The sequence below is a fragment of the Phacochoerus africanus genome, chromosome 16 (genome assembly GCF_016906955.1).
Source record: "Phacochoerus africanus isolate WHEZ1 chromosome 16, ROS_Pafr_v1, whole genome shotgun sequence".
In the NCBI taxonomy this organism is placed as follows: Eukaryota; Metazoa; Chordata; class Mammalia; order Artiodactyla; family Suidae; genus Phacochoerus; species Phacochoerus africanus.
Window position 1 is genome coordinate 40,324,790 of NC_062559.1, and position 27,731 is coordinate 40,352,520.

The window sequence follows — 27,731 nt, forward strand, 5'->3', positions numbered from 1 at the left end:
AAATTTTATGATCAGAAAATTCCAAAAATTAGAACAGACTATAGATAACAGTGCTGTATTGTATGTTTTTAAATCTGTTGAGATACAAAGATCAAATTATTTCTGTTGTACACATGAAGCTAAAATAATGTTGTAGGTCAATTACACCTCAATTTTTTAGAAATCTGTTTAAAAAGTAGATTTCATATTAATTGTTCTTACCACAGTAAAACTATAGCTGGATACATAGACAGAGAGATGAAGAGATAGAATGAATGAATAAATGGAAGATGACTCTCAAAAAAAATGAGAGCAAAGAAGCAAAAATTTTGGAGAAGGTTAAAAACTGAAGAAAGAACTAGATGGTGGTGATAATCACTATTAAAGTATTAAAGAGCCTGTTTTTCCTTGTAAACCACAATTGATTATGAAGAGACGGCAATAATTCAACATGACAAAAAGCACCAATTATGTGTTGAGAAAAAGTTTTAAGGAACAAAAGTGGCCCACCATAATCCAATGTAATTTTTCAAATAAAAATGTATTCGAGTTAATTTTTCAATTATCATGGAAGACATTTTGTTCATCAGATCAAGATTTCATCCTGTGTCCTCACAGACTTCTCCCCTCTTATAAAATCTTTTCCCCTCCAGCTATGGCCTTATTTTTCTCTTACCTGCCATGGCTAAACCTCTTCACAAAATAGCTTTCCTTTGGGTTTTCCACTTCTCTGTGGATTCCTCATCCTAGGGCAACTGGTCAAATGTTCCTAGCTTTATGTTAAAACTGTTTTCTCTAAAGGGAATTCCCGTTGTGGCTCAGCAGGTTAAGAACCCAAATAGTATCCATGAGGATGTGGGTTCTATCCCTGGCCTCACTCAGCGGGTTAAGGATCCAGTGTTTCAGCAAGTTGCATCGTGGGCCGCAGATGCAGCTTGGATCTGGTGTTGCTGTGGCAGTGGCATACCGCTGGCAGCTGCAGCTCCAATTCAACCCCCAGCCTGGGAACTTTCATATGCCACAGGTGTGGCCCTAAAAAGACCAAAAAAAAAAACTGTTCTCTATGATCACCAATGACCTCCAAATGGCAAAATCTAATCCTTTCTTTTCAATACTCCAGCTGTTTAAGGTCTGACACTCTTGACCCCTTTCCTACCTCTTAAAACTCTCTTCCCTCTCCTTCTTTGACATCATGTTCTCCTGTCTCCATTTATCTCTCTCTCTCTCTTTTTTTTTTTTCCCTTCATTCTTGGCCGCCCCACAGCATATGGACTTCTCAGGCCAGGGATCAGATCCTGAGGCACAGTTGCAACCTAAGCTACAGCTGTGGCAACACCAGATCCTTAACCCACTGTGCCAGGGATCGAACTCACATCCCAGAGCTGCCAAGACTCTGCCAATCCCATTGCACCACAGCAGGAACTCCTCCATTTATACCTCTTAACCTCTTACATTAGCTCATCTTCCTATCCCTACCCTTAAAATTGTCACTTTCAACAAGTACAGTCATAGTAATCTATCTATAGAGCATTATATCTTTCTCTATGACAGATAAGTTGGTAGCTAAAGGGGATAATTTTGCCTTACTGAGGGCTTTAACCTATAGCTAAGAAAGTTAATTTAGTAGTTCCCTGGTGGTTCAACGGGTTAAGGATCCAACATTGTCACTGCTATGGCTGTGGTTACTGCTGTGACATGGGTTTAATCCCAGGCTCGAAAATTGCATGCAAGGCCAAAAAAAAAGGTTAATTCAAGAGACTAAAAATACCAAAAATTTTTTTAGGAATTTAGGAGCTTGAAAATACCAAAATTTTTTTTAGGTAAAGTATTTTTTTAAGTATTCTAAAGTCTGAAAAATAATCCTCTGAAGAGGAACAAGCTATCCCAGAAGGAATTTGAATGGCTCAGTCCATGTGCAATGAAAACTTTACACTAAAGACCATACAAAAAAAAAAAAAAAAGACCATACAACTGGTCATTTATAGTAAACTAGGATTGGTAACCTTCAAATTAAAGTGGATAAAGGAGTTCTCATCGTGACTCAGCAGAAACGAATCTGACTAGCATCCATTAGGACACAGGTTCAATCCCTGGTCTTGCTCAGTGGGTTAAGGATCCAGCGTTGCCATGAGTTGTAATGGAGGTTCACCCCACCACTGGCTTTCTGTGGCATAGGCCAGCAGCCACAGCTCCAATTCAACCCTTAGCCTGGGAACCTCCATATGCCGTTGGTGCAGCCCTAAAAAGACAAAAGACAAAAATAAAGTGGATAAAAATGAAGAGTTGTAATTTTAAAAGTAACAGCATGTTGCCCCACCCTCATTTACTCCCCTCCCCTCATATATACATATGTACACACACACACACACACACACACACACACACACTATTAGCCTGAGGGAGCTGCTCCATCCTGAGGGCTCCAGCATAACTTTGTACACATCTATCTCTATTTCAACTCACCTCTTTACATTACAGTTAATTCTTAGTCTTTATTGCCTCCTAGGTTGTGAGCTACTTGAGAACAAAATTGTCTTTTATTCATAATCTTTCTGTTCTGAGAAACCAGTACAGTGCCTGGGCACTCACACGACTCTCAGTAAATACGCACTGGACGGACGGATGGATGGATGGATGGATGGATGGACGGACGGATGGATAAACAGAGAAAGAGATGATACAGTAACACCACACATGCTCTAGTTCTAAAAGTTCCCATACATCTCCAACAAATCAACTATTTCTTCCTGGTGTCCTTATCACATATTTGAAAGATCCCATTTATATATTATAAGGCTCATCAACCTGCCTCAGGCCTACAGGACAAACTTTGAGCAACTGAGGATGTAACTGTCATACTCACATTATGAGTAAAGGAAATTCTGTCTCAAGTTTATCTTGATAGTACGAAGATACATTACATAGTCTATATAAAATTACCAAGCTACGTATATGTAATTGTTGACCTTAAAACAATAACATTCTTTCTTCACCCCACCACTGGCTTTCTGTCAGTAAATATTAATGCTCTCCTTTTCCAAATACTATTCTGGAAGCTTATCTTAATTAGGTAAAGTAACATGTCAACAACCATTGGAAGTTACAGTGACAAAATGAAACAAAGCAGAGGAAAATTTGACAGAAATAGCATTTGTTCCTTTTTTCAAAAACAAATAGAGTTCAAGTTACCAAACAAAATAAATAACACCAATCTTAGTAACATGTTTATAAATCAATTAAATCCCACCTTTTCAAAATTGATTCAGTATATTTCTAAACTATAATTGATTGTCCATGTTTATGCCATACACTAAATTTTCAAGCATTAATTTGTCAATAGCATAAAAAGCAAAGATAAACTATTATTTTTATTAAAACCCAGAGTCACATCTTTCTTCAAAAAAGCATCTTAGGAGTTCCCGTCGTGGCGCAGTGGTTAACGAATCCGACTAGGAACCATGAGGTTGCGGGTTCGATCCCTGCCCTTGCTCAGTGGGTTAAAGATCCGGCATTGCCGTGAGCTGTGGTGTAGGTTGCAGACGCGGCTCGGAGCCCGCGTTGCTGTAGCTCTGGCATAGGCTGGTAGCTACGGCTCCGATTCGACCCCTAGCCTGGGAACCTCCATATGCCGCGAGAGCGGCCCAAGAAATAGCAAAAAGACCAAAAAAAAAAAAAAAAAGCATCTTAGATTTACATCAGAGAAACTATTTTTAACTTCACACACATCTTCTACCCCCTCAGTAAAAAAAAGCCCAATATAGCCACTAATATTGCACGTTTCATTCATTTCCCCCTAAAAAAAAAAAAAGGTATAATATGGAAAGAATTTTAGTTTAAATTCTGGAATGGTAGGTAGTAGTTTGAATAATGGTAGCTATTAGGCAAATATTCTTCAACTAGTTTCTAAAACTAGATTTCCTATTTTTTTCTCACTTCTTTCTTACTAATAGATGTTGCAACATAGCTTGAGGTAAAACCAAAGCTTACTGCATCAAGTGAATGAACCTTTAAGATTTTGCAAATATATAAAAGGTGTTTTTGAAAGATTTTCATAACAAGCAAGCAAACAAAAAAAAGATTAGATAAAAACAGTAATTATTTCTTCCGCTAATTTTGAATAATATATTACCACCCATATATATAACCTCTGATTATTTTTAGGGGCTACTTTTCCTATAAACCAAAGCACCAACAAAAAAAATGAAATTAAAAAAGCGAATATCTTACCCAGAAATTAACATATTTTCTATAATCTATGAAAAATCAAAGTTATGGACTAACTTTAGCCAAACCATTTGCGCATCTTTCTCTGATACGAAAGTGTTTTTCTGAATTAGGAAGAAGGTAAGTTTACAGCCTAGATACCCGATTTAGTATGGTTAATACCACAAGGTTCTGGAAGCAGAGAGCCTGGGCTGGAATCCCTCCTCTACCATTTACTAAGTACATGTTAAGTTACTCAACTTGTAAAGCACTTAGAACACTGCTTGGTACAGAATAAGCACTCAGTAGATGCAGGGCAGCAGCAAACCTCCAGATCTCTGTGACTTGGCATCAGATGGGACATTGTCAGAAATTCAAACTCTCAGGTCCAATTTCAGACTTTCAGTGTCAGAAACCTGCGTTTTTATCATGACACCATTATGATTCAAATATAAAGTAAAATTTGAGAAGCACAGCCAGAAAGCATTTTTAAATTATACTTTGAGATGTTTCCTAAAATAATTAATTTTTTAAGAAGTTCCCCATTGCTTTTCTTAAGCTTGAAGAAGTTACATTTATTTTTAGTAAAAGGCAATGTATTATTTGGGATAAAAATTCCTCCAGTAGTGATTTCTTACCATACCTAATTCAAAGAGAGAATCAGCTAAATCCCAAGGTTGTAGAGGACTGCCATCTAGTGGTAGTTCATTCTGATATACACACACCAAATAAACTCCCTCTGCCTTTCCAGTACTTTAAATACCTTTGTTCAAAATACTGCTTAAAAAAGAATACAAATACTTATTTGCAGAACAGAAACAGACTCACAGACTTTGAAAACAAATTTATGGTTATCAAAGGGTACAGGTGGAGGGAGGGATCGACTGGGGGTTTGGGATTGGCATATCCACCTAGTCATTCTCCTATAATTCATTTCCATCACCTCTAATTTTTCTATATTACAAATAAATACACATGCGCATATACAAAAGGAATGGAAGGCAGAAAGAGGAAGGAAATAAATATATGGCAACTTGATATGACTTTTTCATATTTTGAATCATTTCCTAATATACGTTGTCATAAATCACATATTAGCATTCAAGAACATTTTCACAGTTCTTAATAACTATCCTGCTTGATAAGAATACTGCATCATTTTACAGGGTCATGAGCAATGCAGGATGTACAGACTGCACTATCACCTCTCTGGCATCAGGCTTTATCCCGTGGCTAATTTTTTAAAGTTTTGTAATTAAGATATAATTTACTTACCACTCCTTAAAAATATAGTTTTTCAGGTGTTTATAGAGCTTTGCAAACATCACCATAATCTAATTTAGGTCATTTTCATTATCTCGAAAAGAAACTCTGTACCCATTAGCAGCAAATCCCCGTTTTCCCCGCCAACCCCCCCCAAAAAAATGGCTAAATTTTACCTACTACCTCATTACTTTTTAATGTCTTCTTGTAGATAACTCAATATTAACTCAATGATAGTACGTATCTCAAACCCATGAAACAGAATAATTGCTTCTGCTACTCAGATATTTATTTCTGTGTTTCAAATTGAGAAACATCTTAACCATAGGAAAGTAAGATATATGATAATGGCCTCTCATTTTTTCAAAAGGTACTTTTTAAATATAAGGCATAATTAAGAACTAAGAAAAGATATATGTACAAAGTTATCTATTCTTTTCAAAACTAGTAGCAATTATCATTACTTTGGAAATCCATCACTACTAGCAAAAATGTCACACAAAAGCAAAGAATTTCTTTTTAATTTGTTTTTATTCTAGTTATTTAATTCATTTAATTTATTTAACTTTATTTTGAGGGAGGGAATGGGTCGGGCTGGGAGTTTGGGGTTAGTAGATGCAAACTATTAATTTAAAATGGATAAGCAATGAGGGCCTGCTGTATAGCATAGGGAACTATATCCAATTCTTGGACCACGATGGAAGATAATATAAGAAAAAGAATACATGATATTCTAGGTCACTTTTCCATACAGCAAAAATTGGCACAACATTGTAAATCAACTGTACATTAATTTTTTTTAAGTTTATTTTTAAAGTTTATTGACCTTGTAATAAAATTAAAAGTACAGTGCAAATGATATAACATTTGGCATGTGATCTAAAGAATTCCTGTTAAAAAGAATTAAATAGGGAGTTCCCATCGTGGCTCAGTGGTTAATGAATCCAACTAGAAACCATGAGGTTGCGGGTTTGACCCCTGGCCTTGCTCAGTGGGTTAAGGATCCGGCGTTGCTGTGAGCCGTGGTGTAGGTCACAGACGCGGCTCGGATCCCGTGTTGCTGTGGCTGTAGTGTAGGCAGGCGGCTAGAGCTCCAATTAGACCCCTAGCCTGGGAACCTCCATATGCCTCAGGAGTGGCCCAAGAAATGGCAAAAAAAGACCAAAAAAAAAAAAGTAAATAATTGCCTTGATTTTACCAAAAATTAAAAGCTTACTTTCACGTAGCCAAAGAACTTTTTCCTCATATAATAATTTTTTGATTCCAGACGTATGGAACTTGACAATTTTTCTTTTGAGGATTTAGTAAGGGAAAGAAAATTAAAAACAGTTCATTAAACAAGGGAGATGTAGGTCTCCCAATCATAAAAAATGTTTTTATTTTTTTGTAATTTTTTTGACTTTTTAGGGCAGCACATATACATAGCATATGAAAGTTCCCAGGCTAAGAGTCAAATCAGAGCTGCAGCTGCCTGCCTACACCACAGCTACAGCAATGCCAGATCCGAGCCACATCTGCGACCTACACAACAGCCCACAGCAACACCAGATCCTTTAACCCACTGAGTAAGGCCAGGGACCAAACCAGTGTCCTCATGGACACTAGTCAGGTTCGTTACCAATGAGACAAAATTGGACTACTCAAACATTTTTTAAAGAACAGTGGAAATCAGTCCTGACAGCTGACGTTGGGAGGGGACATCTCACAGAGAGAAGTTAGCTTCTCATCAAATTTTAGCTCTTTCCCTCCTCTCTTTATCTAGCTCTAGCTATCTCCCATATTTTTCAATAATCCAAACATTTCTGTTACTCAAATTAAGCAATACTGCAGTCAAGTGTTTTGTCTCATATCATCTTAATTACAATAAGATTATAATTTATAATTATAAAATTAATAAAATCTTAATTTTATTTTATTAGAGTATACAAAATATTTATTTCTACATTACCCAAAATACCTTTTTTCTGTTATGTGACTTTTTTTTTCTTATTCAAGTATAGTTGATTTACAATGTTGTATTAGTTTCAGGTGTACAGCAAAGAGATACAGTTATTTTTTTTATATATGCAAAGTGATGCAGTTACATATATATACATACACATATATAATACATATTCTTCAAATTCTTTTCTCTTATAAGTTATTATAAGATTTTGAGTATAGTTAGTTCCCTGTGCTATACAGTAGGCCCTTGTTGGTTATCTATTTTATATATAGTAGTGTGTATACATTAACCTCAAACTCCTAATTTATTTCTCTTGTTTTCCCTTTGGTAACTATAAGTTGGTTTTTTGTTTCTGAGTCTATTACTGTTTTGTAAATTAATTCATTTGTATCATTTTTTGATTCTACATATAAGCAATATCACATGACATTTGTCTTTGCCTGGCTCATTTCACTTGTATGATAATTTCTAGATCCATCCATATTGCTGCAAATGGCATTATTTCATTCTTTTTATGGCTAATATTTCACTGTGTATATACACCATATGTTCTTTATCCATTCATCTGTCAATGGACATTTAAATTGCTTCCATGTATTGGTTATTGTACACGGTGCTGCAGTGAACACTGGGGTGCATGTACCTTTTCAAATTACAGTTTTTCTCCAAATACATGAATAGGATCACTGGATCATATAGTAATTCTGTTTTTACATTTTTAAGGAACCTCCACATTGTTAGTCAGAAAGGCTGTACAAATTTATATTCCCACCAACAGTGGAGGAGGGTTCCTTTTTTCCCCATAATCTCTAGAGCATTCACTTTTGACTTTCTGATCATAGCCATTCTAATCAGTGTGAAGTAATGGCTCATTTTAGTTTTGATTTGCATTTCTCTAATAATTAACAATATGAAACATCTTTTCATGTACATGTTGCCCATCTGTATGTCTTCTTCAGAGAAATGTCTATCTAGATCTTCTGCCACTTTTTTGACATTGAGCTATATGAGCTGTTGCATATTTTGGCAATTACTCCCTTGTTGGTCGCATCCTTTGCAAATATTTTCTCACAGTCCATAAGTTGACCTTTTGTTTTTGTTTATGGTTTCCTTTGCTAAGCAAAAGCTTTTAAGTTTAATTAGGTCCAATTTATCTATTTTTGTTTTTATTTCCATTACTCTGGAAAACAGCAAAAAAATATTGCTGTGATTTATGTCAAAGAGTCTTCAAGGTTTTCCTCTGGGAATTTTATAGTATCCTGTATTACATTTAGGTCTTTAGTCCATTTGGAGTTTATTTTTATATATGATGTTAGAGAATTTCTAATTTAATTTTTTTACACAAAGCGGTCCAATTTTCCCAGCATCACTTATTGAAGAGACTGTCTTTTGTCCATTGTATATTTTTGCCTCCTTTGTGATAGATTAATTGACCATATGCATGGGTTTATTTCTGGGCTCTCTACTGGTTACAATGAGATATCGATGCATCTGTTTCTGTGCCAGTACCAAACTGTTTTTTTTTTTTTATTTTATTGGAGTATAGCTGACATGATATTATATTAGTTTTAGGTATACAGCAAAGAGAATCAGTCCTACATATAAATAGATGCATTCATTTTTCTCATACAGGTTATTACACACTATTGAGTATATTTTCTTGTGCTACATTCTTATTAATCATCTATTTTATACAGTAGTGTGTATACATATTCCCACTCTCCCAATTCTTCCTTTTCCCCAACAGTAGTACCATACTGTTTTGATAATGTAGCGGTGTAGTTTACTTTTGTGCATGGTGTGAGGGTGTGTTCTAGCTTCACTGATTTACATGCAGCTGTGCGGTTTTCCCAGCACCACTTACTGAAGAGATTTTTCCCATTTTATGTTCTTGCCTCCTTTGTCAAAGATTAATTGACCATAGCTGTCTGGGTTTATTTCTGGGTTCTCTATTCTGTTCCATGGGTCTGTATGTCTGTTTTGGCACCAGTACCACACAGTCTTGATTACTGTAGCTTTGTAATATTGTCCAAAGTCTGGGAGAGTTATGCCTCCTGCTTGGTTTTTGTTCCTCAGGATGGCTTTAGTAATTATGGGTCTTTTATGATTCCATATAAATTTTTGGATTGTTTGTTCTAGTTTGTAAAAATGTTATGGGTAATTTGATAGGGACTGCATTGAATCTGTAGATTGTTTGGGTAGTATGGCCATTGTAAAAATATTAATTCCTTATGGATGGCCAACAGGCATATGAAAAAATGCTCAATATCACTAATTATTAGAGAAATGAAAATCAAAACTACAATGAGGTACCTCACACCAGTCAGAATGGCCATCATTAACAAATCAACAAATGACAAATACTGGAGAGGGTGTGGAGAAAAAGGTACCCTCCTCCACTGTTGGTGGGAATGTAAACTGGTACAACCACTATGGAAAACAGTATGGAGGTACCCCAAGAAACTAAATATAGAGCTACCATATGATCCAGGAATTCTGTGCTACTGGGCATGTATCCAGACAAAACTTTCATTGAAAAAGATACATGCACCCCTATATTCATTGCAGCACTATTTGACAATAGCCAAGACATGAAAACAACCTAAATGTTCATCAACAGATGAATGGATTAAGAAGACGTGATCTATATATATATACACTGAAATATTACTCAGCCATAAAAAAGACAAAGTAATGCCATTTGCAGCAACATGGATGGATCTAGAGATTCTCCTACTAAGTGAAGTAAGCCAGAAAGAAAAAGACAAATACCATATGATATCACTCATTTGTGGAATCTAAAATATGGAACAGATGATTCTACCTAAAAATAACAAATAAACAAACAGAAAACAGGAAGAGATCATGGCCAAGAAAAGCAGACTTGGAGTTCTGGGGGGATGGATGGGAATTTGGGGGGTTTGGGAGATGCAAACTATTATATTTGGAATGGATGGGCAATGGGATCCTACTGTACAGCACAGGGAAATGTGTGTGATTGGGTCACTTTGTTGCACAACAGAACTTGATGAAACATTGTAAATCAACTATACTTTAATAATAATAAAATAAAATAAAACAAAATAAAATTTTTTTTTCCATTTCCACTTCTTTGCGTCCTCTTTAATTTCCTTGGTTAATTTTTTATAGTTACCAGCATATAAGTCTTTCACCTCCTTGGTCAGGTTTATTCATAGGTATTTAATTTTGGGGGGGTGCAATTTTAAAAGGCATTGTATTTTTATATTCCTTTTCTAATATTTCATTGTTAGTATACAGAAATGCAACTGATCTCTGAAAGTTAATCTTGTACCTGCTATTTGCTGAATTCACTGATCAGTTCCAGCAGTTTTTATGTAGAATCCTTAGGGTTTTCTATATATAGTATCATGTCATCTGCACAGAGAGATAATTTTACTTTTTATCCTCTAATTTGGATACATTTTATTTCTTTTGTTTGTCAGATTTCTATGGCTAGGACTTCCAATATTATGTCAGATAAAAGTGGTGAGACTGGGCATCCTTGTCTTCTTCCATATTTTGGCACAAAGGCTTTCAGCGCTTCTCTGCTGAATATTATATTGGCTGTGGGTTTGTCCTAATTGGCTTTTATTACATTGAGGTATGTTCCCTCTATACCCACTTTGGTAAGAGTTTTTACCATGAATGGATGTTGGATTTTTTCAAATGCTTTTTTTGCATCTATTGAAATGATCGTGTGGTTTTTGACTTTTATTTTGTTAATGTGGTGTATGAGGTTGATTGATTTGCGTATGTTGACCCATCCTTGTGAATTTGGGGCAAATCCCACTTGGTCATGGTGTATGATCTTTTTTATATGTTGTTGGATTTGGTTGGCTAAAATTTTGTGCCTATATTCATCAAAGACATTGGCCTACTGTTATCATTTTTGGTAGTATCTTTGTCTGGTTTTGGTATTGGAGTGGGTGATGGTGGCTTCACAGAATGTCTTTGGGATTATTCATTCTTCAAACTTTTGGGAAAGTTTAAAAAGGATGGGTATAAGTTCTTCTTTCTATGTTTGGTAGGATTTGCCTGTGAAGCCATCTGGTCTTGTCCTTTTGTTTGTAAGGAGCATTTTTATTACATATTCAACTTCATTTCTAGTAATCAGTCTGTTCAACTGATCTATTTCTTCTTGATTCAGTTTCAGCAGGATGTATGTCTCTAGAAAGTTGTCCATTTCTTCTAGGTTGTCAAATTAATTGGCATATAATTGTCCATAGTATTTTCTATGTTTTTTGTTTTTGTTTTTTGTTTTTTGTTTTTGTTTTTGTTTTTTTGGATCTCTGCACTATCCTTTGAGCTTTCTCCTTTTCCATTTCTTATTTTGTTTATTTGGGCTTTTTATCTCCTCTTCTTGGTGATTCTGGCCAGAAGTTTGGCAATTTTGTTTACCTTTCAAAGAACGAGCTCTTGGTTTTATTGACTTTTTTCTGTTTTTTGAATCTCTTTTTTATTCATTTCCTCTCTGATCTTTATGATTTCCTTCTGACTGCTGACTTTAGGTTTTGTTGGTTCTTCTTTTTTTTGAGGAAGGCCTGTATTGCTATGAACCTCTAAGAACTGCTTTTGCAGCATGTCATAGATTTTGAATGGCTGTGTTTTCATTATCATCTGTCTCAAGGTATTTTTTAATTTCCCTTTTAATTTCCTTGTTGACCCCCATTGGTTTTTTAGTAGCATGATGTTTAGTCTCTATGCAGTCAGTTTTTTCTCATTTTTTTTTCCTTTGGTTGATTTCTAGTTTCATGCTATTGTGGTCAGAGAAGATGCTTGAAATGATTGCTATGCTCTTAAGTTTGCTGAGGTTAGTTTTATGGCCCAGTATGTAGTCAATCCTTGAGAATGCTCTATGCGCACTTGAAAAGAATATACATTCTGGGTTTTTTGGATATAATGTCCTGAAAATATCTATTAAGTCTAACAGTTCTATTGTGTCATTTAGAGTCTCTGTTGCCTTAATGATTTTCTGTCTGGAGGATCTGTCCATTGATGTGAATGGAGTGTTAAAATCGCCTACAATTATTGTATTACTGTCAATTTTTCCTTTTATGTCTGTTAGCATTTGTTGATGTATTTAGGTGCTCCTCTATTAGGGGCATATATATTGATAAGTGTAATATCCTCTTTGTCTTTCTTTATGGCCTTTGTGTCAAAGTCTATTTTATCTGATATGAGTTTTGCAACTCCCACTTTCCTCTTTTCCATTCACATGAAATATCTTTTTTCCATCCCCTCACTTTCAATGTGTGTCCTTTGTCCTAAGGTGAGTCTCCTGCAGACAACATACTGTAGGCTCTTTTTTTTTTCAATCCAGTTGATCACTCTATGTCCTTTGATTGGAGCATTCAGTCCATTGATATTTAAGGTAATTATTGATAAATATGTATTTAATGCCATTTTAAAATTTGTTTTCCAGTTGATTTTGTTTCTCCTTTGTTCCTTTCTTTTTTTTAGTTGGATGGTTTCCTTTTATTTTATGCTTTTTAGTTTTTATGAATGTATTGTTTGGTTTTGATTTGTGGTTGCCCTGTTTTTCAAGTATGTTAACCCATTCCTATATCGGCTTGCTTTATTTAGTCTTACAGTCACATTGGATCAAACATATTCTTTAAAAAAAAAAGTCTAGATTTTATTACTTTCCTTACCCACATTCTATGATTTTGATATCTTTTTTAACATCTTCATGTTTATCCTTCTGCTCTTCCTTCTGTTTATCATCGCGTTTACAATAGGGTTTTTTTTTTTTTCCTTTAAACCTATACTGGCTTATCCAAGTGATTACTTTCCAACTGTGATTTCCTCCATTCTATATCTTCCTTCCTTCCTAGTTAGAGGAGACCCTTCAGTATTTCCTTTAGAATGGGTTTATTATTGCTGTATTCTTTTAGTTTTTGTTTGCTGGAGGAATTCTTTATTTCTCCTTCTATTTTAAATGATATTCTTGCTGGGTAGAGTATTCTAGGCTGCAAATTTTTCCCTTTGAGAACTCTGAATATGTCTGGCCACTCTCTTCTGATATGCAGTGCTTCTGTAGAGAAATAAGCTGATAGCCTTATTGGGCTTCCCTTATAATTAACTCTTTGTTTTCCTCTTGCTGCCTTTAGAATCCTCTCCTTATCTTTAATTTTTGCCATTTTTATTATATTATGTCTTGGTGTGGGTCTGTTTGGGTTCAACTTGTTTGGGGCCCTCTCTGCCTCCTGTATCTTGACGTCTATTTTCTTTAGATTTGGAAAGTTTCTAGTCATAATTTCTTCAAATATATTTTCAATCCCCTTTTTCTTCTCCTTCTGAAATCCCTATTATGTGTAGACTGGCCTGATTTATGTTATCCAACAGATCTCTTATATTGCTTTCATGTTTTTTTCATTTGGTTTTCTGTGTGCTGTCCTGATGGGTGATTTTCATTATTCTATTCCAAGTCACTTATTCATTCTTCTGCATTATTCACTCTGCTCTTCGGTGCCTTTAACTCAGCTTGCATCTCTGCAAATGAATATTTTTTCTTGGCTCCTCTTTATATTTTCTAGTTCCTTTCTAAAGTAATTTGCATTACCATTCATATCTGTTCTTAATTCCTTCAGAATTTTCTCTGTCACCTTTTTTAATTTAGTGTCTGTTAGTCTAAGGAAGTCTGTTTCATTGTTTGCTCCTTCAGAGGAATTCTCCTGGTATTTTAACTGGGAATGGTAAGCTTCTTCATTTTGCTTATATTTTTCTTATTCTGTAAGTTTAGGGAAAACTACTATAGTTTTGGAGGGCTATTTATATGCAAGAGCACCCCTGGGTAGTTTAAGAGGGCTTACTTTCTTCTTCTTCTTCTTCTTTTTTTTTTTTTTTTGGCATGAGGGCAAGCTTTTGGTTTGGATGCTTGCTGTCTCTTTCCTCAGTGTGTGAAGGCTGTTATCCCCTTGATAAGGGGTGTGCTGGTATATGGCCTACCCATACTTCCCAGGAGATGGAGACAACAGGCAGGGCCTGTGGCCTGAGCCTGGTTGCTGAGCCCATGATAGTGGTAAGGATCCATGGGGATGTGGAGCAGGCTGCTCCTAGTTGCAAGAAGTGGCAGGATGCCTAGGAAGTGGCAGTGACTTTCAGGCAAGTGTAGGTGCTACCCAGAGCCTTCAGCAGTGGCAAGAGCAGGGCATGTATATTCCCAGGGGAGTGAAAGCAACAATGGCAGCACTTGGTTGCAGTCCCCTCCTCTGTGGCATCCCTTGAGGTGACTAACGGTGGCAAGCCATGCCCACCTCTGGAGTCTGAGATGGCTGTGGTGGTTTGCCTCCACTGCCTGTAGCCCATGCAAGAAGCACCCCACCACCCATAGCCTACACAAGAGGCACCCCACTGTCCAAGAGCCCACGCATGCACAGAGAAAGATATTCCTATGGTGGTCCTGCCTCTCCTCCTCTCACCCTCCCCAACAATAGTGCCTTGCTTCTCCTGCAGGCCTAGGCCTCCTCCCATGTTCCCTCAGCTGTGGCACTCCACTCCCCAGCTTGTGACAAGCTGCTCCCTCATGCTGTCTCCACACAGCCAACCCTAGTCCTCTCCCTGGAACTGACCTCCAGAGTCTGAGTCACAGCACCCAGCCCCCCCCAAGCATCTCAGGCTGTGGTTTCCAGGGGTGATGGTACCAATGGTCTGTGCAGCTCTCTCTCTGCATTGCCCTCCTCAGTCTAGCTGCTGAGCTTTTCTCCAAGGCTTTAATGTTCCCACTCAGTCTTGGCTGATCTCCTGGCCAGTTAGGTAGCCTCCCAGGGTGTGGATTCCTTTCCTCTTTCACAGCTCCCTCTCCAGAGTGCTGATCTCATCCTGATTCCTTTTTTTTCCTCTTTTCTCTCACTCTCTTTTTTTTCTTTTATTCTACCCAGTTATGTGGAGGGTTTCTTGGCATTTTTTGGAGGTTTACGGTCTTCTGCCAGCATTCAGTAGATGTTCTGTGCAAATCATTCTACATGTAGATGGATTTTTGATGTGTTTGTGGGGAATACCATGTCTTGCTCCTCTGCCATCTTGATCCCACTCATAACAGTCTTTATTTTAAAGTCTATTTTGTCCAATATACGTATTGCTACTCCAGCTTTCTTTTGATTTCCATTTGCATGGAATATCTTTTTCCCATCCCCTCAATTTCAGTTAGTATGTGTCTCTAGATCTGAAGTGAGTCTCTTATAGATGGCATATATGTAGATCTTATTTTTATATCCATTTAGCAAATTTATGTCTTTTGGTTGGAGCATTTAATCCACTTATATTTAAGGTAATTATTGATATGTATATTCTTATCACTATTTTGTTGAGTGTTTCAGATTTGTTTTGTATATTTTTTTTTCTTTCTTTCTTCTTTTGTTCTCTTTTCTTTGACTATCTATAGTGTTATGCTTGGATTACTTTTTGGGTTTTTTGTGTATAATTATTATAGATTTTTGGTTTGTAGTTATCATGAGGTTTTGATATAACAGTCTACATATATGCTTCTTTTAAGTTGCTGATCTCTTAATGTCAATGCCTTTTAAATATCCTGCTTTTGTACTCTCCTCCGCTCACGAAACTGGTTTGGATTCCATATTTTACATCTAATTATTTTGTATATCCCCTAAGTGCTTGTTGTGGATTGTTATTATAAATGAATTTATAACTTTTGTCTTTTAAATTTCCTACATGTTTATAGGGAGGATGATTTCCTACCTTTAGTGTATGTTTGCCTTTAGTGATGAGCTTTCCCACTTTGTAATTTCCTTGTTTCTAACTGTGGTATTTTCTTTTCTACCTAGATAAGTTCCTTTAGCATTTCTTGTAAAACAAATATGATGATGCTAAATTCTTTTATCTTTTGTATTTCTGTAAAGCTTTTGATTTCTCTGTCAAATCTGAATGAGAGCCTTGCTGGGCACAGTATTCTTGGTTGAAAGTTGTTCCCTTTCATCACTTTAAATTGCCACTCCCTTCTGGCCTGCAGAGTTTGCAGAAAAATCAGCTGATAGACTTATGGGAGTTCCCTTGTATATTGTTTCTTGCTTTTCCCTTGTTGCTTTTAATATTTTCTCTTTATCTTTAATTTTTGTCAGTTTGATTACTATATGTCTCAGCCTTTCCCTTTGGGTTAATACTGTATGGGATTTTCTGCACTTCCTGGGCTTGGGTGACTATTTCCCTTTCCAGATTAAGGAATTTTTTAAATTATTATCCCTTCAAATATTTTCTCCACTTCCTGGACTTGGGTGACTATTTCCCTTTCCAGATTAAGGAATTTTTTAAATTATTATCCCTTCAAATATTTTCTCAAGTCCTCCCTCTTCTCCTTTGGGACACCTCCGCCCCAATAATGTGAATGTTAGTATGTTTCCTATTGTTCCAGAGGTCTCTTAAACTGTCCTCATTTCTTTTCATTCTTTCTTCTTTATTCTGTTCTGCAGCAGTGATATCCATTACTGTCTTCCAGCTCACCAATTCATTTCTCTGCCTCACTTATTCTACTATTAATTCCTTCTAGTATAGTTTTCATTTCAATTACTGTATTTTTCTACTCTGGTTGTTCTATTTTCTAACTCTTTGTTAAAAACTCCTTGTAACTTCTCACTCTGTGTATCTATTATTTTCCTGAGGCCTTAGATCATCTTTATGATCATTACTCTGAACTCTTTCTCAGGTAGATTGCCTACTTCCATTTCACTTATTTGTTCTGGGGTTCTGTCTTGTTCCTTCGTCTGAAACATATTCCTCTGCTGCCTCTTTTTTTCTAAATTTCTATTCATATTTTTATATAAGTTAGTTATGTTTCTCAACTTTAGAGAAGAGACCTTCTGGAGGGGGATGTCATATATGTCCCAGCTATACATGCCTTTCTCATTACCCAAGGGCGAGGGACCCCAGGGGAGGGTCTGACCTGTGTTTGCAGACTTGGTCCTACAGGCTACAGGATTGCAGTTTTCTTGCTTCTGTTGTCTGGACCCTGGTGAGTAAGGCTGGTCTAGAGGCTTCTGAAGGTTTTCTGGTGGAAGGGGCCAGTGTCTGCCTACTGGTAGGCAGAGCTGGGTTCTGGCCCTCTGGTGGGCAGGGCCCTTAAAAGAAATATATCTAGAGGTGGCTGTGGGCTCAGGAAGTCCTTAGGCAGCCTGTTTGCTGATGAGTGGGGCTGTGTTCCTGCCCTGTTAGTTGTTTGGCTTGGGGGATCCCAGAACTGGAGAAAGGAAGGGAGGAAGGGAAGAAGGAAGGGAGGAAGGACAGAAGGAATAAGGATGGATGGAAGGAAGGATGGAGAGAAGAAACAAAGGAAGGAAGGGAGGAAGGAAGCAAAAAAGGAAGGAAGTCAGTCCCGGGACTGGAGCCTATAGGCTGTTGGGTGGGGCTAGGTCTTGGTGCTAATGATCCAAACAATATGGCAGCCTCTAACAGAAATTCATGCAGATGAATACTCCTCAATGTTTCTGCCATCAATTTTTATGATCCCAGGGTAAGCCACAGCCACCATGACCCTGCCTTCCCAGGAGACCCTCCAACATCAGCAGGCAGGTCTGGCTTTGGCTCCTGTGAAGTTACTGCTTTTGCCCTAGGTCCTGGTTCACGTGAGATTTTGTGTGCACCCTTTAAGCATGCAGTCTTAGTCTCCCCTAGTCCTGTGGCACTCCTGCAATTAAGCCCTGCTGGCCTTCAAAGCTAAATGCTCTGGAGGCTCTTCCTGATGCTGGACCCCAGGGCTGAGGGTCCCAATATGAGGCTCAGAATTCTCAGTCCTGTGGGAGAACTTCTGTGATATAATATTCCAGTTTATAGGTTGCCCATCTGGGGGTATGGAATGTGATTATATCACAAGTGCATCCCTCCTACCATCTCATTGTGCTTCCTTCTTTATGACTCTGGGTGTAGAATATCTTTCTTGGTAGGTTCCAATCTTTTTTATCAATGGTTGTTCAGCAGTTAGTCGTGATTTCGGTGTGCTCATGAGAGGAGGTGAGCTCAAGGTTCTTCTACTCTGCTATCTTGTCCAACTATCCTGAAATATTATTGACTGCAAATTGGCACACTCAAATTCTTCTATTCCTTCCCTTTTCTCTTTGTATGAAAAAACTGAATTCACATGACTAAAGGATACTTCCAAAATAAAGTCATTTTTTTTCAAGTCAGTAAAGAAAAATCTAACATAGGTAGCCTACTTTTTACTAACACAACAGTTAAAACAATAAACTCATAAAAACTTGAGCCCAAAGAGAGCTAAAATATTATAAAACCCCTAGTTATATATTCAGGAGGTGCCATAGGCACACATGCAGACACAAAAATCACACAAGTAAGTGTCACCATCTGGCTTCCTATCCTCGCTCCAGCATCAGCAGTGCCTCTATCACCCTATCATAGTGAAGTACGAAGAGTTGGATTGTAAATAATATCCCCACACCAATAGCAACAGTGTATACAAGCAAGCACCAAGCCCTGGTAACTCAAGAAGCTCTAGGAGTAGGGTGGGCATGTTATAGATAGCCCTAGGTGCCAATTAGAAAAAGATAACCCCAAGGTGGAAGGAACCCAGCCTCACTGAGCTAGTTAGTACTTGGTAAAGGTAATGCCTTTATAAAATTTAGAAAAGGCACCCTTCCTTTGGGGAGGTTAATTCCAGACCAGGACACATGGCTTGATGAGCAGTCTCCACATGCCCCTGGTCCAGGTTCCCTGGTGCAGAAAGAATCTGCACAACCCTGTACAGTGGCCCTGGAGGTGGGTGAGGTAGAGGTAGGGGTCCACAGCTTTACCCTGTCTACACCAAGTAGAACAAAGACCCACATGAATGAAGAAAGCAACCCCTTCTTCCACTGAGAGAGGCAAGCACACAGTTCCACCACCAAAAAAAGCTCAATTTCAGTCAGCTCATATATAAAAGACAAAATCTGAAGAAAAGACAGTTTGAGAAATTTCTCTGTAGATCAAATAAAAGTGCTGGATATATGAAAATCAAACCTATTCAATGTTTAAAGTTTTTTTTATTACTTTGCTGAAGTATTTGAATGAAAAGTTTCAATAAGATATATTTAACTCTTGATTCATACTATACAGTCCTCCAATTTTATATGGCCAAATATTCTAAATCTGGCCCCAGTATTAGCATACTCATGATTAAATGCAAATTACCTTTTACACCACCAAACGATCCATAAGTCATATTGCAGGCTGTTCTCTGAAGATTATGTTCATACATCAATTTGATCTGATATTGGTTCCCATGTTCCACATTACCCAAGGTTCCTAAAAAGAAAAAATAAAAGACTACTTTGTAGTTGTTTACATTAAAAAATATTAATATCTTCTCAACCTCTACATCAATTCCAAGTATTTCAATTTCAGTGGAATTTAAAATGACAGAGCACTAAAACATTACATATTATGAATAATTAGCATACTGATGACACAGAGTGCCAGCACAGTTAAAACAATGTAAATCTCAGCTAGATTATACCATTAGATGAAATACTACCCTGAATGACATTTTATTATCTATTTCCATTAAGTCTGAGTAAAGTATAATTATTTAAATAACAATAAAAGGCTCCAATTTCAGTTCTGAAATAAATGAGATTAAGTTCCCTACACTTATAACAATGACAGAGCAAAGATATGACTCAAAGTGTCTAAGGGAAAAATTCCCTACACTTTCAAGCAATTCAATTTTCTGTCCCAACTCTCAAAATAGTCAAGCCCCTAGTACATTAAATTCTAATTTAATAGACAGATCTAAAGCTTTCTTCAGCAAGTAAATAGGGCAATATGTTTTCTTTGAAGTCAGCCAAGAAGAATCTCTTTCAAAACAAAGAAAAATAATTTCCCCACATTTAATAGATCATATGTTCTACAATCGCATTCTTGTTCATTCCAAATAAGAAAAGATTCTTTATCTGTATTTAACTCTCTAGTTGTTAGCCTTTCTAGAGTATGTACAGTTAAGAGCTATATCCCAGTGATCAGGCAGTAACATTATGATTAAAATAATTAAAAAGTATTAGAAAGAAAAATTATTCCAAATGTAACTTTTTCCATTAAGAAGCATCTTTGTCATTCATTCAAAAAGAAAGAGAAAAACTTAAAATATCATAAAGCAAATGAAATAGTCCCTAAACTAGATAATATTAGATGATTAAAACAATCTAAATATATGTCTGTATGTATGTCACTCTAAACATATATGGCTGTGTGTATGTGTACATACACTTGAGCATTTATTTAGTTTTTCGCTTCAGAAGGATTTACCAGCATACACTGTCGTTAAGAACAGAAATATTTCTACTTCCATTTAGAACCAAGGCACCTTAAGTTCAAAAAAAATTAATAAATTTCCCCAAAAATCACACAGCTGATAAAGGACATAGTACTCAAACTAGGTCTTCAGAGCTAGCACTATATATCATGGCACCTGGTGGTCTATCAGTTAACAACTTTCAGGGAACCTGGTAAGTCAATGATAATTAAAAAAAAAAAGTCAGTATCAAAAATATGTTGCTTCCACCTTCACCTTTCTTTCCCTGGCCTTCTCTTTCTCATTTAGAAGGTGATGGGCTGAAAGAAAAACTAACAGGGGAGGATTTCTTGCAGGAGAATCACTTCTACTCAGATCTAGACCCCGGAAAAGCTAACAATAGAATTTGCATACCAACAGAATAAAAAACAAAAAACAAAGAGAAAGGCTTAAATTTGTCAGTTAACCCTAATAGGAGATGAAAGCTTTCTGGAATCTAAATGGTAGTGAAATCAGTAAGATCCAGAGAAACTGGGGATAATCACAACCACACCAGCCACATGAACAGAAATAAAAAATGAAAAAAACAAAAATTCTAATGTTATAACTTATAGCATTGACTTAAGGACAGTTCCAGCTTCTAGGAAACCAGGTGGAAAAGTTCCAAGCAACTTTTGGGTTGTCCCTACAGAAGTTCCAAATTTCTTTCTGCACCTAAACCAGATGGACCCCTCTAAGTAAGGAATGCACGTATATGCTTTGCTAGCCAAAAGGTCAATGAATACAGGTGTCAGCAGTCAACATTTAAACAAACTTGCATGAAATAACACTAGGATTTATGTCCTGAAAAATCTCCAAATGCACTGGTAAGTTTTTAAATTTCAGGTGATAGCACTTAAAATGTAATAATGCAACTAAGGAAAACAAAAGACAATTTATCTTCCTTCAATACTAACTTGGAATAAAGGTAGTACTTGAAAATCTAAAAATTCTGACCTTTTTTTTCCTAGAAGAGCATCAATGACATACATAACATTAAAGTTACATAGACTTTTACCCTTGAATATGCAGACTGAATATCATAAATATATATATATCTATAGTTATAGTCTACATATGGCTAAAGTTAGTAAAAACTTTCATCAATTAGAAAGTAAATGGACATGAGAACATTTATGCTGCTAGCCTTATTTAAACAAAAATTCTCTGGAAAATCAAAGGTTACCTTAAAAACAGATATTTGGTGCAATTTTACGTAACTGCTGAGAAATTCAATGAAGTTAAATGAAATAAAAGCCATTATGGGGTAAGTTAAAAGATTCATTGTATTAAATAACCAAATTACATTATATAATATTGTCAAAAGTAAAGAGTCACATCTTTCTGCCCTCTCATGGAAAACGCTGAAATTCTATAAATATGTCAAATGCTTAGTAAATGCTTGTTGAAAAGTACATAATTTTTGGAAAAGAAAATTTAAAAAGAACATAATCAGTATGGCTTAAGCTCACACATCTGTAACCATTTACTTAGAAACTGAAGCCCATCAGAAAGGAATCTGAAATGCTATGTGATGCTTTTCTTTTAGCAGAGTATGATAAAAGGGGTAGCTTTAGGCCCTACTTTTTCTCTATATTAAGTCTTCATTTAATGACATATCACCCACCAAAACAAAGTCAGCACAGTAGCCTCTGATTAGTAAGGGTTGTTTGGTGTACCCAGGAGGTCTCCTCAAATTTGCTTCAAATATATTTTAGAAGCACACAGCATATAAAAGAAAACAAAAAACATTTTGGGAGGGGACAGTTGGGGTTAAGGATGCCAAGTTCAGCCAACACTTTCATCTGCTGAAACCAGTGGTTTCACTTAAACTAGAAAATGTTTATGCTTACCCTGTTACAGTAAAAGCTAGGTAAAAGTTCAGTCTGGTTCCTCAAGAAACATATTCAAGAGAACAAAAACAATAACTTCCCAGCTTCTCAATTTAAGCCAAGCCAGGAAAAATATACAAATTGTCAGCCTACGAATATCATAGGAGGCTGAAGAAATAAGAGACAGAGAAGGGAAATGAGGTGAAGTGTAAGGGAATGTAGTTTGGATAACGCCTCCTCCCTAGAGAATACAAAGTTTGTAAAGGAATACAAAGAACAAAAGAGCAATAAAATCGCCATTCCCATGACAAATAACTTTCATTTTCAACACTAATTTGGAGGGGAACAATGCCCCATAAACAAGTTGTGACCAAATGTGCCAGTTTTTTTCACTAGGCTTTTTTTGATAAACACATATTTCATCCCTAGTCTATGCCGTACACCCCACTGGAACTCTAGAGACTTCTGGCTTTCCCGGCCACCATTCAAATAGGACCAAGGAAGGCCAAGAGTCTAATTTCTAGATTTTAGGATGCTTCCTCCTCTGTCCTCTTAGAGCCCCTATGGAGCCTCCAGAAGGGACTAGTACTCCAAAAAGTATTCAAGAGTAACTATGGGCAAGTTTTCCTCCTCCATATCTGTTAAGAAAATATCACTTACAGTTAATGGGCTTATGATAGGAAAGAGAAACAACTAGATTCCTGCAATAAAATATCCTATATCATACCTTCTGCATTTACTCTAGAACACTAAATATTTGTCGTACCACTAGGAGGAACAACATCTTTTACCATGAAACCAATGACAGTGTTTAACAATGACAGTAAGAGGTACTCTATCCGGCCCAGCCTCTGATGTACACAGAATGGAAAAGAAAATGATAATGATAAAAGAGAAGGAAACGAAGAAAGAAGAAAATAATATAGAGAGAGTAATAAATAGCCACTACCAATTGTCTCAGCACTGACTAGAAATAAGTCATACATTCAACAAGTATGCCTACCATATACCATATGCTAGGTTACCATGCCTGCCTTCAAAACCTAACAGATCCTCAATTCAAAAAGAGGTGGCCTAAGAATATCTAGCTCAGTGACAGTAAATATGCATCATTACTCAAAGTGAAGACAAAATACAAAAATAGCCCAAATCAAGAGCATGAGTGTGAGAAATCCAATTCCTAGAAGCTAATATTTACAGCAAACTCTTTTTGTATCTCTTTATTTTTTCGGTGTGTGTACGTCCATGCCTGTAGCATGTGGAAGTTCCCCAAGTAGGGATCAAATCCGCACCACAGCAGTGACCAAAGCCACTGCAGTGACAATGCCAGATCCTTAAACTGCTATGCCACAAGAGAACCCTCCTTTTGCATCCTTTTGTATAAGCAATAGGTCCACAGACACTTAGCTTTATTGGATTTCCCCCATGTGATACCCGAAGCAATAACTCTCTCAATTTGAACTAAAATTTATCTAATAACTGAAAGAAAATTTGTAATTTACCTCTTTACATTTGCTGAAACTAAACCATAATTAGCTTTCATACTTGTGCCCATAGAACCATGTCAAGGAATGAAATCTGATTAAGCCTCAAATAAATGCTTTGAGGTCTGGTTGAGTAGACAACCAAAAGCCAAAAAATTGGAACTCTAGAGAGAAAACACTTGAGGTTTACCAAAGAAAATATACTTTAAACCACCATGACTCAGCATCTAATGAATTTTGTTGTTGCTATTGAACATTTAAGACTCAAGTGTCCTAAGTTCCCAGAATTGGCCTCCATTAGACATAAGTAATCCCAAACACAATTCATCAGAGGAAGTAGAGTCTAAGGAACCCTCTACAATGCTAGAAACAGAAGTATGCTTGGAAATAGCAGACCAAGAAAATGTAATAGTCTTTATACCCGAAATCATAAGTGAACTCTGGGAAAATGCTAACCAAGATAAGAAAACCTTCAACAAAATGTTTTGTGTTCTTTACCAAATCAGTATTAACTCTTCTTACATAATATTAAGAAATCCAGATTTTAGTGCAAAATCTACATTAGAAAAAAAAATGTTTCTTACCTGAGACAGAGTAGACACACAGTTTTCTAGAATGCAACACAGCCAAATGAAGCATTTCAGTACCTCTGAAAAATGGGGAAAGTTTTCAAAGTTTAAATACTAGTTTCAGATGTAACCAAAAAATGGCAGAATGATTTTAAAAAGAGATTACCATAGCCTATCATGAGTGAACTGAGTAACTCAAGAGATAACATTAAAACTGAAAAATTCAAACTGACAATCCCACAGGCCCAAGGACTCTGTCTCAAGGAGCTGCCTTCAGATTGAAGCCAAGAGTATCTCCCAGAAAGAGTCATAAGGGAGCGCTCTCCCACAAGTCATAAGGAGATCCACAGTCACTTACTCTCTCTAAGCCTGTTTCCCCTTTTGGAAAATAAGTTTCAATTAAATGAAATAAAAATCATGCGAAAGCACCTTATATAAACCACCACAAAAGGATAATCATTACTGGTAAATTGCATCTGTCACCTCCAGGTCTGACATTTTACTAAAGGTACTGAAAATATTTCAGTCTGGACTAAATCTCAAATAGAAATAAACCTTCCTAGTTCCTATCAAGTGCTTTCCAGAGACATAACACAGTCTAGACATCCTAAATTCAAAGTATTCAAGGGTCAAGCCAGGGGATGGAAATGAATAGAGTGTAAATGGCTGTGATCAACTGGAGACTAGAACCAGACAAAAGGAGGCACTGAGTACTCAGTTCTGGGCTTGTGGCCAGATCTCCACAGTTTTTTAAGAAAACCCAGAAAGCAGGGATTTTATGTGAAAATGCCTCATTCTTAAACATTGGCAATTCTTTCAATTTTTTTTTTTTTGTCGTTTTTTTTGCCATTTCTTGGGCCGCTCCTGTGGCATATGGAGGTTCCCAGGCTAGGGGTTGAATCGGAGCTGTAGCTGCCAGCCTACACCACAGCCACAGCAACGCGGGATCCGAGCTGCGTCTGCGACCTACACCATAGCCCACGGCAACACCGGATCGTTAACCCACTGAGGAAGGGGAGGGACTGAACCCGCAACCTCATGGTTCCTAGTCGGATTCGTCAACCACTGAGCCACAACGGGAACTCCAATTCTTTTAAATTTAAAACACATCTGCAAGCAGGGCTCTGATGACTGCTGGTGCAGACTCTTTTCTAAACTAGGACTATAATTGATGTCTGAAGACCTAGATTGGGGTCTTGACAGGGCAATTTGATATTTCTGTGATCATTTAATGTTTCAGAGTGTGTTTCTCATTTATAAAATAAGAATTACAGGAGTTCCCGTCATGGCTCAGTGGTTAACAAATCCGACTAGGAACCACGAATTTGCGGGTTAGATCCCTGGCCTTGCTCAGTGGGTTAAGGATTCGGCATTGCCATGAGCTATGCTGTAGGTCACAGACACGGTTGGGATCTGGCGTTGCTGTGGCGCTGGCCTAGGCTGGAGGCTACAGCTCCAATTAGACCCCTAGCCTGGGAACCTCCATATGCCACAGGTGCGGCCCTAGAAAAAGACAAAAAAAATAAAAAATAAAATAAAATAAGAGTTATATATAACACCTGCAAAACATTGTGACAATTAATACATACTTTATATTTCTTTGTTTTGGTTATTTTCAAAAGCTTATCTCTTTTTCATTAAGCTTCTGATAATTAGGCATCTTAGGTCTGCTACTATAAAAAAAAATTCTAAATTATTCTATCTTAAATGTACAGGTTTCTATACTTAAAAATGTTCAGTATATGAGGAACACTGAAGTGACAATATCCCGAAAACATATTTAATTCATGGATAGTCTGTTTTTCTTTGAAAATCTACAAAAGTGACACACTAAAGGATTGACATACTCCAAGTAGTAAGATAAGATACCAGAATTAGTGAGCTATACTTACGAAACAAATTTTCCTACTTCCACTTGCAGTATTGGATCTCGTAGATGCACCTCAAGAAGCAAATCTTCAGCTTGAGCACCATCTCCTGTCTTTACAGGATGAGGGTTATAGATTCTTAGGTATCCCATAAAGCTACCTACAATTATTTTATCTGTAAAGAGATTTTTTTAAAGATACAGGAAGAAACAAACATTAGCAACAAAATTGGGGGGAAATAAAACAGGAATGTAAAAATTAAAATAATCCAGTCTTGCTTCATATACAAAGTCCAAACTGCCAACAGAAGATCCAATTAAAATGAACTTATTTTAGTAACATATACCTTTTCAAAAATATCTTTATATCACCAATATTCAAATGTACTAACATATGTGAAGACACAGAGACAAGTAAGAGAAGATGATCATGAGACAACAGAAGCAGAGCTTGGAGTGATACATCTACAAATGAAGAATTCCTGGGATTACCAGAAACGTAGAGAGGCAAAGAAGGATCCTAGAGGCCTCAGAGGTAGCAGATTCCTGCCAACTCCTTGCTTTTGGACTTCCAGTCTCCAGAAGTATGACAGAATAAATTTCTATTGTTTTAAGCCACCCAATTTGTGCTACTTTGTTATGGAAATCCTAGGAAACAAATACTTTGGGTTGTTTGAAATCCCTGAATTAGTAGAGTGCAATGACTCTTTTCTACCTACTTAAAAGGAGCTATACACACTTATTATTGAGAGCTTATTATATGCCAGACAATGGTCCAAGTAGTTTATACATACTAACATTAAATCCCCGTAATAACCCTATGAAAGAGGTACTATCCTAGGAATTTCAATCTCGAATAGAGACACACATGTCATCAAGCATCTGCTGCTTGGAGCTCCTGCTGTGGTGCAACAGGATTGGCAGTGTCTTGGGAGCGCTAGGACTCGGGTTCAATCCCCAGCCGTCACAGTGGGTTAAGGATCTGGCATTGCCGCAGCTGCAGATAAGTTCACAGCTATATCTCAGATCTGATCCCTGCCCCAGGAGCTCCATATGCCAGGGGCGGCAAAAAAAAAAAAAAAAAAAAAGAAGTAGAAGAAGAATCTGGTGCTGGGTGATCTGATGGCAGCCCCAGAGGCTACAAGGTCTCTGGAGCCATGCTGGTTCTTGTCTCCAACTAAGGCTTGGCTAAATGAACTCTTTCTGCATTCAGAAAAGCTATGTCACTCTCATTCCAATCTCTCTTTTATTTGGTAGCATTGGAGGTATAGTGGTGAGCATAGCTGTCTTCCAATCTT

At 36.9% G+C, this 27,731-nt stretch overlaps 1 protein-coding gene across 10 annotated transcripts in view; it reads right to left on the reverse strand.

Moving 5' to 3' along the window:
• BBS9 (Bardet-Biedl syndrome 9) overlaps window positions 1-27,731 on the reverse strand; it is a 728,255-nt gene that overhangs the window by 685,302 nt on the left and 15,222 nt on the right. For all 10 annotated transcript variants that reach the window (XR_007132618.1, XR_007132616.1, XR_007132617.1 and 7 more), the window contains 3 exons: window positions 26,459-26,609; window positions 24,582-24,646; window positions 19,544-19,657 (listed from right to left, as the gene is read on the reverse strand). Coding sequence is in view for 4 of the 10 variants with exons in the window: in XM_047763266.1 (XP_047619222.1) it covers window positions 19,544-19,657; window positions 24,582-24,646; window positions 26,459-26,609 (330 nt within the window). In the remaining 6 variants the exon portion in view is untranslated. The remainder of the gene's footprint in view (window positions 1-19,543; window positions 19,658-24,581; window positions 24,647-26,458; window positions 26,610-27,731) is intronic.